Below are 12,548 nucleotides of genomic sequence, written 5' to 3'. Positions count from 1 at the left end.
TTGTGTTTTTTGCATATATTATTCAGAAATGGAAATTTAACATCAATTACCTGGTTTACACAAGCTGAATCCATTTCCGTGATATCCCTCCTCACAACTGCAGTCAGTCCCATGATTGGTGTTAATGCAGACAGCGTGAGCGACACAGGGATTCCTGATGAGACAGGGCTCCTGGCATATGTGACCCACACACGTCTCCGTGAGTGCGCAGTTGCGATCGCTCGTACAACCGGCTATGCAAAACAAATAGGAAAGAAAAAAAGGCGAAAGTGCCCATATAGACCCCGTGCATAACTCGAAGGTAGAAATAATGAAAGGTGTGATGAAAACATGAAATAAATCTTTGAATAAAATATCGTCTTCGAGTTGGCTTCGAACAGTGATCATCAGAGTTTAAGCATTCCTTTGTGTATATCACAATAAAAATATTACATTTTGTGCACGACAAGCTCTTGAACTTATTTTTCCCTATTTACAGTTGGCGGGTATGTACAAGTGATGGGTTGGTACAAACCTTTGATACAAGTGTTGGTTATTGGATCGCATTCGTGGCCCAATGGACAGTAGCCGCATCCCGCTGTTTTATCGTCTGAAAATTCATTTTAATCATTGAAGATTACCTTAGAACGAAATTGGCGGATGACTGAGCAGAAATATATGAATTCCTTACTCTTGACACAGACTGGTCGATGATCCTGCACATGACAATCTTCAACGTAGTCACAGGGATTGCCCAGTGTACATGGATTCAAGCACTGATCGTCGATACAGGCTAGCTGTGCTGGACACTCGTCGTGCGTTGTGCATTTCACGTCTATCAGAATCAACAATAATTTAAAAATCTTAAAATTTCGAAATGTTCAACCGAAAAAATTGTGATATTTCCTTGCTAATAAATGACAAGTCGACGTGAATTTATCGTTAACGGGTAAATGATTTCTTCGATATGAAGAAGGTCCCGAGGAGTCAACTATCAATAAATAAAGATAAAGAACAAGTAAGTTAGGACAAAGTAGAATTCGAAGCGAAGCGGATATTTAACGCATTGTAAATGTACCTAACTAATTATTAAAATTCACATTACAATCATGCCTTAAATCTGCGTTAATCGACAAGAAGCGTAAACTTAATAATATTATCGATTCAAAAAACATGGAATAAATTAAATATTATAAGGATTTATAGAGACAGATGTAACGGAAGATATAAACAATGGAGTTGAAGATAGACAAATCATCCAGATGGAAAAAGGCTACATAGAATCCTTCAGTGTTTCAGCAGCATTCGTAATATTCATATTGGGGGGAGTCAGGGTCAGAGAGAATTCATCCATCGGCACATGGTAATATCTGAAATAAGCCTCTTCAGACAACGAGAAAACCTTCCAATAATGAGAACAGCACCCATCTCAAACTACATTTGCACATTGATAAGAATTTGCTGAAGAAAATTCCATACGTACTCTGACGTCTGGATATGCAGAGACAAGAGGCAACGAGAAGGCTAAAGAAGAAGGAAGAAACAGTCGCCCGGGCAAGGATTATTCAATTCATCTCCTATCGTTCTCTCCGTCATTTTGTTCATTGGCTTTATTTTTCTCAAAGTAATGATGATAATGATAACGTGAATGTCTGTAATTCTTCCGTCCGTCATTAATCGGTTTATCCAGATGATGATTATGATTGTTATATGGCGTGTAAATGTGTTTTCGATTGTATGTGTGTGTGTGTGTGTGTGTGTGTGTTTTATTATGTTTTACCTTTCATGCATCCGTATTTAGAATCGGGCACGAAGCCAGGGGGACAGAACTTGCAGACGGGCCTGTGCTCCTCGACGTAACAGGGTGCATCAGCGGGACAGTTGGCAATGCTGCACGGATCCATACATCTATAATTGCGGCATGCCATGTCTGTTGAGCAGCCGTTATCACGAAGACAAATTGACAATGTGGGATTACAATTTTTTGTGCAAATACATATAGGACGATGATCAAGTACATCGCATATTTTTCCATCAGTGCATGGACCATTTCTACTTCTACCATTGATACATGGATTTTGACATTTGCTGTGTATGCATGCAGCATTCGATGGACAATCAACATCACGTGCGCATGATGATGTTTCAGGGGCACATGTCAATTCACCAATGTCATTGACCACAAATCCGTGTTTACAAACACACATTGGACGGTGATCACGTACTTGACAACGTTTATTTGATTCACAATTGTAATTGCCAGCTGTTATGCATGGATCACGGCATTCACCAGTTTTACCATGGCATGAGAGACTCTCTGGACAGTCTGTGTCGGTTGTACAATCTATTGGTATTTTTTCAGGTGGATTGGGTGATTGGCATTTTGGTACTGGTCTGCATGAGGTCTGGGGTGAACCAACGTAACACTGCGGGCATGTACATCGGGGTTTGTGGAGTATAACACGGCACAGGGCATTCTTGCCACAGGCACCACGCAGTGCGCAGGGATCCAAACACTGGAGGTTTATACAGGCCTTCTCGTTCGGACACTCCGAGTCACTCGTGCATTCTCTCTCTTTTGGATTTTTTTTTTGTGTTTTCATTTTTTTTTGTGCATTGTAGAGGGGCGGGGGAACAGGAAAAAAGAAAAAAGCATTTATGAGAAACGTGATGTTGGTGTTTTTTTTCTAGAGAAAATATTTATATTATTGCATGGAACACTTTCTCACAGATAACATCAAACCGCATGCTTTTGTGTTTTTTTGAGTCTTCATTCGATTGGGAATGAAGGGGTGAGAAAGTTTTTTTCTCGCAAGTGATTTGCACAAATTATTTTGAATTATGGGCCGATTGTTTCCTCAGTAGCAATAGCCAGGCGTATATTTACAACACAAGCCCCAACGAGACAGACTTGGAAATAATGTATAAGGAGGAAATGAAAATGTATATATATTTTTGGGATATACTATTGTGAAGGGCATCCAGGTGATATTTCTCGCAATTTTTCTTCTCCAATTTCTTCCCAAAAATTTCTCACAATAACTAATGGGCAATTATCAATTTCGATTATGAAAGAGTAAGAAAACAAGGAGAAATGAACAAACAATTTCATTGGAGAAATTTTGGGGTTGAGAAATTTTCATGGATAAATCATTTCGAGAGAAATAAAGCCCTAAACCCCTTATAGATCACCGGTCTTTGTAGATTTTGTTTTCAAGCATGTGGTGTATATGCCGAGTCTTCACCGATTCCATCAATTTTATTACAACAAATTAATGATAAGATGATGTCAATGACTGGAAAATCGAAGTGATTGCTCTCAGATGAGCATGAAAAATTGATGGCATCGTGCGAACGCTCTTCATACCCGGTTATATGTGAGACACGCATGACTGTGTAAAAAACACTATGTACAAAACACGAAAGATAAAATATATACAATAACTCATTCTCGAAGGAGCAAAAATTTATAAACCCGTATAAAAATTAATCTCGGGTGATTGCATCACCCAGGGAGTCACATCTGTCTCTCAGTGTTAATGGAACTCCACTGTATTAATAATCACTCAATAAAACATATCTCTACGTGAGAAAACTAAAACATTCAAATAAATAAATACACTACATTTTTTTTAATGTTGAATTTTCAGTTTCGGAATTAAATCAAAATTCTAGTTACGATGAGTACTGTACAAAAATGATTATCAAATTGGAAATTTGTTATTGAGTTAGTGACATTCAGACACCACTTACCTATTTTACACTCGGAATCGGGGGAGCCAGCGCTGCCAGGGGGACATCTGCAGACAAAAATAGGGCCATCGCGGATGCATTCAGCCCCTTTTCCGCAGCCCGTTGTGCGACAGTCAAGTGCACTTTTATCGGAGCTACCTATGATGTTGAAATCATTTAGAATTCATGCAAGAACATTCCGTAATGGAGACGTCCATTAATCACGTGATATTTTAGAGAGGAGAGAAGGTTGACTTGAAATGTCTTGAAGCTGAGGAAAAAAATACGGAAAGACTTAAAAAATTTGTTCCTTCTCTAGGAACTGGGCGAAACAAGTTGAAGTTGATTTAAAAAGGATAAATGCGTTTAAGAAATGTTCAAAGATACGAGGTGGTTGACAGCTGTGGGTGCCATCTTGCTTGAATACCCCGGCGTCCCCATCTCGTACTTTTAACCATTTCTTGAAATTATTCATCTTCTTTAAATCACCCTTAACTAGTTTCATCCGCTTTCTATAAAAGGATAAAAAATTTTAAGCCATCTTTCAGATGTTTCTATTGCCTTTTGGTTAACAATTTCAATCGTTTGTCTCTACTCCCAAGACCTCTCTATTTTCTTCTGTATCTCAACTTATTGATCCTTCATCCATAAGAAACTACATCGCGTGATTGATGGACACTCCCTAATGATCTGGACGTCATAACGATTGGTCAATCAACATACAAGCATGGAGGGGATCACCGGAGGGAAACTCTGGAGGGCAATAACATTGAGGTTGTTTTCGGTAAATTCTGCAGGCAGCATTGACTCCGCAACTGGTATCACGACACAAATCTTCATCTTTGCATACGCATACTTGATGAGGATCGCCGTAACATCCGGGTGCACATGTGCACTCGAAACCATTGGTCGTCTCACGGCACTTGGCATTGATGCCGCAAGGTCTTCGTAGGCACTCATCACCTCCTATTAAAGACGAAGAAGCGAAGAAGAAGAAGAAGAAGATCATGGAGTTGGATAGACGATAGATAGATGAAGAAGGCTGTGGAGAATTCATTAATTACCTGGTTTGCAGTTGACCAATGGATTTCCGTAGTGTCCAGGTGGGCAAGAGCACTGGGCATGACGATCAACAACCCGACACTGAGCATTGAACCCACAAGCGCCATGTTGAAGACAAGGATTAGTGCAGACTCCGTTCTCACTGCATTGCTTATTGGGATCGCAATCCTCGTTTCTGTGACACTCTAGTTGATAGCACTCCTGACTGGGCTCGCCTTGATACCCCTCGGGGCACAGACAAACTGCTCGATGACTAGAGACCCTGCAGAGGGCGTTGATACCGCAGGGGAATCCCCCGACTAAGCAAGGATCTTCACATCGTCCATTGGTGCAAGACAACGATGCTGGACAATCAGAATGCGTACGACACCCAGTGATGCACATACCATTGGCACAAATATAGCCTTTGACACATGAGTTATTGGAGTCACACTTAACCCTGCACTTTCCCCCATCGCAAATCTCCCCGCATGAGCAATGATCGTTAGTACCACAACTCTTGACGCAGAAACCTGTCTCATCACATTCGCAAGTGCCATCACACGGAATCATTGACTTCGTACAACTGACGAGAGCATTGCCATAGTAATTAGGAGGACAGCTGCACTGGGCGTCATGGTCAACAACCCTGCAGCCCGCGCATTCTCCACAAGCTTTGCCACCTTCACATGGATTATGACACCTATTATTGACACATGCTTCATTGTTGGGGCATGAGAGATCGCTTCTGCAGCCCAATTCACAAATACGGTTCTCACATATCTGATTTGTCGAGCAATGATCGTCGGTGTTGCAGATGGATTTGCAGACGCCGGTATCGCAGCGTTCGTCATTCAAACAATCTTCGTCACTTCGGCAAGCGGCAAAGCAGACGTGACCGTAGCATACGTGGCCTCGTTGACAGGAAACTTCAGTCGAACATGAAACGAAGTTTCTACGACAACCGATTAGAGGATCACCTAGGAGTGGTGGAGGACAACTGCATTGTTTCTGGTGGTTGAACACACTGCAATCAGCATTCGTGCCGCAGCAGTCTGGGACAGTGCAGGGATTGATGCATTGGTTATTGATGCAAGCGAGGTTCAAGGGACATTCTAAATCAGCTCGACATCCAATACTACAGACCAAACCCTCGCAAATTTCACCACTCCTGCAATCCTCGTCTTGTCTACACAAGGATTTACATATTCCTGCAGCGTCACAGCGTTCATTGCTCAGACAATTGGCATCTGAGGAGCATACTGGTGAACAGGTGCCTGCGACACAAGCCATACCTGCTATGCAGTCTCTATTCGTTTCACATAATGGCCCTGGAGATCTGGAACAAGCGATTCTAGCTGATGGATTGGGGATAAATCCATTGGGACATGCGCAAGATGCTCTCTGATTGATGACAGTGCACTTGGCGTTTGGACCACATGGTGTGGCTTCACAAGGATTGACACATTTGTTACTAGAACATGCCTCGTTGGCATTGCAGTCCTCATCAGCCCGACAACCGTAAGAGCACATGTTGTTCAGGCAAATGTGTCCCAAGAAGCAATCGTTATCGAGGCGGCAGGTCAGGAGACAGTTACCTCTGACGCACTTTTCATTAAATGCACATTCATTATCAGATGAACAGACTGGTAAGCAGACATTATCCCTGCAGGTGTTTCCGTGGCTGCAGTCCTCGTGGCCATGACAAGAGACTGGCAACCTCACGCATTCAATCTCCGAATTACCTGTGAAGCCCGGAGGACAACTGCAGCTCTTGATATGACTGATCACCCGACAATCGGCATTAATACCACAGGCAGCTCTGACATCGCAAGGATCCAAGCACTGGCCGTTCAGGCATCTGTCTGACAGATTGCACTCTTCATCTGATTGACATGAAGGTCGACATACGTTTTCGTAGCAATAGGTGTTGACAGGACATTCGCGAGAGTGGGAGCAGGCAACTGGTTGCGGTCTGCATCCAATACGAAGGTCATTGGCATCACCCTCGTACTCCGGACGACATCTGCAAGTACCTGCATGATCCGTTGCGGTGCATTCAGAATTCGGACCGCAATTGATTCTTGAACAGACGTCTGCACATTTAGGGATTCCATTTATTTCAATGCATTTAGCTGTCAACGGACAGTCTGTGTCCTCCAGGCACTCCACTGGAATCTGACATCCACTGTTATAAGCGTCTCCAACAGTACCGGTTTGACAATGACATTTATACGATCCACGAGAATTGGTACAAACTGCTCCTGGAGCGCATGGAGATGTTGCGCAGAAATCGATCAGATGACAGCCCTGAGTCGGCTCTCCAGTGAAGCCTGGTTGACAGGTGCACAATTGATCGTGATGACGAGCTGTGCAGATCGCATTCACACCGCATGGATTATGCGCCAGACAAGCGATTCTACACTTATGATGATCACAAATTTTCTCGTCTGAGCATTGATCATGAGTCTCACATTCTATCGGTTGACATCCCATCTTGTCGTCATAAGCATCACCGAAGAAGCCGTGATCGCAGGCACACGTCGCCTTATGATTATCAGACTTGCACTGAGCATTCCTTCCGCAGAGAATGAGATCGCAGGAAGATTTGCACTCGGCCTGTCCTAAATTATTCTTGATGCATTTCTCATCGTAACCGCAGTCGTGATCTTCGTTGCACCGGAATTCTTGAACACAGATGTTATTCTGACAGAATTGATACTCCGGACACGTGGAATTGGATTTACACGTTGGTCGGCATAGTCCATTGATACACAACTGATCGGCAATGCAATCTCTGACTGTTGTACACAGAGATGTGCAGATTCCTCCGTTGCAGGAGGCCCCAGTGGGGCATTGGCTATCAGTCTTGCAGTATTGAACAGGTGTGCAACCGAGGTTCGGATCACCAGTGCCACCTGGGTGGCATGTACAGACAGCGGAATGATTCAGGGGTGAACAATCAGCTCCGTGACCGCAGACATTTGGGACTGAACATGGATCCACGCATTTATGATCGAAACAGGCGTTAGATGGCGCACAGTCGCTGTGATAATTGCATTCGTTCTTGACACATTCGACTTTGGGATTCCCCTTACTCTGTCCCGGACATCGGCATTGAACGATATGATTCCGCACGTGACACTCCGCATTGCGGCCGCACGGCTTATGCTGCGCGGAAACATCACACGGGTTTCTGCAGGTATTATCGACGCAGGTGGCCGTTGTTGGACAGTCGGAGTCACTGAAACAATCGCCTGGCTTTTTACAGCCGATGTCCACTGGATCCCCGACAAGTCCCCGAGGGCATGTGCATGTGTACGCACCCTCTGTGTTATGACAGATGGCGCTCGGGTGGCAGGGGTGATGAAGGCATTCGTCAATATCCACGCAGATATCGCCGACTAGTTCGAATCCTGGGTGACACTTGCATACAGCATTATGGGCTACCGCCACGCAATTTCCATAGCCGCAGTTGATTCTATTGCAGGGGCTGGAGCACTTATTGCTCTCTCTGTTACAGTATTTGTCACTCGGGCAATCATTATCAGTTAGACATTCGACTTTGAAGCAGCCCGAGGCATCTCCGATGAATCCTGGTTGGCATTGACAACCCGCTTGATGATCGATTACAGAACATATGGTGTTTTCTCCACAATCAACGATCGAACATGGATCGATACAAGTATGATCAACACATTCCTGGGAATCTATGCAGTCATTGTTATCTTTACACTGATTGGGGGTCAGACAACCAGTTCCAACGGGATCTCCAGCCGTGTCAGGGGGACAAACACATCGATAACTCCCATGAAGATTGACGCATTCAGCTGATGGATGACAGGGATGCTCATTGCATTCGTTAACATCGATGCACTTCTCCCCACCGGAAATGAACCCATGACTGCAGCGACACTTGCCGTTGATACAGACTTCATCAGTTCGGCATCCAGTGTCAGACGTGCAGCCTAATTCACACGTGCCATCGACGCAATGCTCGCCAGGAAGACAATTACCGTTTCCATAACAAACTTTGATGCAGAAGCCATTCTTGCATCTTTCCCCATGTGCACAGTTGGCTTTCGATGTACATGTGCATTGGCAGAAGCCTGAGGTGCATTGATGTTGCGCGGGGCATTCATGATCTGTTGAGCAGACATTCGGCACCCTGACGCAGCCCTGTTGAGGGGTTGGATTACCCTGAAAGCCATCCAGACAGAAGCATTGAGTACTGTGATCGATGCAGCTGCAGATGGCGTTTGGTCCGCACACGTTATCCTTCGCGCAGGGGTTCTGACAGCGGCTGTTGATGCAGGACTGATTGGCTGGGCAGTTCTTATTACTGCGACAACCGAGGGTGCAGATTCCATTGTGACAAGTCTGATCCGATTGGCATTGACTGGGGGTGACGCAAGGAATGACACAGATACTGTTGACGCATTTCTCACCAACCGCACAGTCATCTATGGATCTGCAGACCGCTTTGCACTGTCCATCGAGGCAATTGCTATCAGGACAATCAGCTGATGATGAACAGTAGGTGCTACTTCTAACGCAGCCATGCTGAGGGCCTTCGACAGACGAAACAAAGCGGTGGATACATTTGCAGCTCGTCTCACCGTTGACGATTTGACAGATGGAATTTGGTCCGCAAGCGTTTTCACAGGGATTGAAACATCTATGATTCTGACAGATTGCGTGAACAGGGCAATCTTTATCGCTGCGACAGGATCCTTCTGGGATACAGCCAGCTTCGTAAGGATCGCCAACTTGTCCTGGTTGACATTGGCAGACAGGTGAATCCTTAGCCCCAACGACACAGACGGCAGTTGGATGACAGGGATTTGGATTGCATGCCTCCACTGCTGCGCAGCCAACATCAGCTACTGGATTCGGTTTGAAACCAGGAGGACATTGACATATCGCCCGATGATCATCAGCGATGCAAACGGCATTTGTTCCACAGGAGTGTTCATTACAGACGTTGTGACATGTGTGGGTCAAGCGATTGCAGAGTTGTGTTGGTGGGCAATCGATATTGTAGACACATGGCACTTCCTTGCAGCCATTTGTCGAGTTGTTTGGGTCACCTGCGTACAATCCTGGCGGGCACTCGCAGTGAGCTTCGTGATTATTGACGACACAAAGTGCATTTGGTCCGCAAGTAACAAAGGTACAGACTGGCAGACAAATCAAAGTGTCACCGGACGATCTACAAGCTTGATCTTCAGAACATTCAGAGTCCGTGGTACATCTGTTCTGGCGGGAACTCTGACAGCCCCTCCGGTCATTTGGATTTCCCGAGAATCCTGCCAGACACTCACAGGTACCCTGATGATTACTGGCGATACATTGAGCGTTCGGAGCACAGTTAAAGGTTTCGCAGATTGGAATGCATTTGAGGACACCTAGAGCATCAGGTCGACAAGCTGCTTTTGAATGACAGTCGGAGTCGTGGATGCAGTCGGGTACCGAGGGCTTCTCACAGCTGGATGACAGGGGATTCCACTCGTAACTATCCTCACACTTGCAGGTGTGACCTGAAGCGTCAGCCACGCACTTCTGGTGAGCCCCGCACACCACACTTCGACAGGGATTTACACACTGATGGATACCATCGTCCAGCAGACATATGTGACCAACTGGACAGTCAGTGTTATGCGTGCAGCGTTCAACAGTGACAGATCGATGCGGTATACATCCGTCAATGAGATTACTGGGATTCCCAAAGTATCCGTCAACACACAGACAAGAGGAGACATGATGTTGAGTGACGCAGAGAGCATTTGGTCCACATTGAAGCTTAGAGCATGCATCCACACATTTTCGTACTCCCTTCCCTATTTGGAAGCAAATCTGCTGGGGTTGGCAATCGAAATCGTTCGAGCAATGGCCAATAAGATGACATCCATCAGAGTCATTAGGATTTCCGGTGTAGCCAGAGGGGCAGATGCAATTGCCATCCTGACAGACGCTTTTAGGCCCACATTTGACGTCATGACACTTATTAATACACTTCCCACCCACGCATGTGTAATCCATAGGACAGGGGATATCGATGCTACATTGACAAGTCGAGGGATCGCTACAAGGGCCAGCTTGAACCGCGGAACATCCGATGAAAGGATTTCCAAAGAAGTTCTCTTTACACCTACAATCGTAGCTCCCAATGGTGTTGATACAAACAGCATGGGCCCCACAGGCATTCCCATTACACTCATTAATGTCATGACACTGAATATACGGGTTACCAGCATAACCAGGTGGACAAAGGCATTCAACCGCGTGAGGACTAGCATGGCAATGGGCGTCAATTCCACAAGTGGATGTTGTACACTCAGATTTCTTCTGAGCACCACAACCCTGATAAGGATTTCCCGTGGTACCAGGATTGCAGATACATTTAAATTCAGGAAAATCATACTCACAGTGTGCATTAGCCCCGCAGTCTGGTAGACATTTTGGTGGCTCAATTGGCGGCATGCAGAGTAGATCTGGATTACCAACGAAGTAAGGATTACAAACACACTTATTAGTCTGAGGATCACATGTAGCACCAATACCACAAGTAACACCCTCACAACGATGTTTACAACGACCACTGATACAAACACTTGGCTCAAGACACGGCACATCCTGTGAACACACGTCAGGTGCACACTGACCACCTGGAAATGGATTACCCATGAAACCCTCGATACATTTGCACGTTGGGCCGTCATAGGAGACGATACACTGGGCCCCAGCACCACATACAAAGCCATCGCACTGTGAGACACACTCATTGTTCCTTCCCTCTGTGAAGCCAACAACACATCGACACCAAGGGGCATGTTTATCGGGCTCACAATAGGCATTGGGTCCGCATGGTACATTATCACAGGGATTGACACAGCTTCCTTGGACACAAGCCAGATAATTATCGCACTCGTGATTGCTGGAGCACTCCTGGCGTGGTTGAATGGCACCAGTGCATCCTCCACCGTAAGGATCGCCCACAGTACCTCGTGGACATTCGCAAATGTGACCACCTCGGTTGTTAATGCAATATGCACCATGCCCACAGGGATTATCAGCACACTCGTTGACATCGACACAGCCATGCTGAGGATCTCCCTCGTAACCAGTCTCACACATGCATTTCGGTGGATCACTGGGGGTGCATTTGGCATTCATACCACAAGGGAAACGATCGCATGGATTTTTGCACTGATTTCCATCCAATGGATCTGTATAGAATGGCGGAGGACAGACGCATTCTCCAGGCTGGACGCATTTCTCATTGGCTCGGCATTCGGCATCACTCGTGCAACGTTTCTGGGCGGGTGAGCACAATCCACTGTATGGATCTCCACCGTAACCGTGGGGACATGTGCATTGATGTGATCCAGGGATGTTTATACACTCAGCTCCGTAACCACAGACTTGACGGCCTTCGATGCACTCGTTAATATCCTCGCAGGAGCCATCGGGACGGGTGCTGTAGCCCTTTGGACAGGCGCAATAACTAACTCCACCGGCTATTGTGATACATTCAGCACCGGTTGGACAGGACTCGCCTTTTGAACAACCAGCTAGCATACATTTGCCGTCTACCAGTTTGTACGGGGGTTGGCATTGACATTCGATCGTATTGCATTCTGAAATCAGACATTAAATTTTCCAATTCAAAAGTTTTAATCACTCTATCAGATCCTGTGGAAATCAGTCGAGTTGAAATCCATTCATTTTTATTCATCTTATTTTTTGTTGATTTTATTGGAAAAAAGACATCCTACATTCGACTAATGGTTGGG

General features: G+C 45.4%; 1 protein-coding gene across 1 annotated transcript in view; it reads right to left on the bottom strand.

Moving 5' to 3' along the window:
* Positions 1 to 12,548, bottom strand: part of LOC107044541 — a 75,709-nt gene that overhangs the window by 47,204 nt on the left and 15,957 nt on the right. Inside the window, exons 16-22 of the mRNA XM_029126562.1 lie at positions 4,776 to 12,392; positions 4,435 to 4,677; positions 3,733 to 3,870; positions 1,760 to 2,554; positions 671 to 814; positions 515 to 589; positions 51 to 233 (exon numbers count right to left, since the gene is read on the bottom strand). Coding sequence (XP_028982395.1) covers positions 51 to 233; positions 515 to 589; positions 671 to 814; positions 1,760 to 2,554; positions 3,733 to 3,870; positions 4,435 to 4,677; positions 4,776 to 12,392 — 9,195 coding nt within the window. The remainder of the gene's footprint in view (positions 1 to 50; positions 234 to 514; positions 590 to 670; positions 815 to 1,759; positions 2,555 to 3,732; positions 3,871 to 4,434; positions 4,678 to 4,775; positions 12,393 to 12,548) is intronic.

Source organism: Diachasma alloeum, unplaced genomic scaffold (genome assembly GCF_001412515.2).
Source record: "Diachasma alloeum isolate Michigan unplaced genomic scaffold, Dall2.0 Dall_scaffold_00760, whole genome shotgun sequence".
NCBI lineage: Eukaryota > Metazoa > Arthropoda > Insecta > Hymenoptera > Braconidae > Diachasma > Diachasma alloeum.
This window is presented reverse-complemented; position numbering and strand designations above follow the sequence as displayed.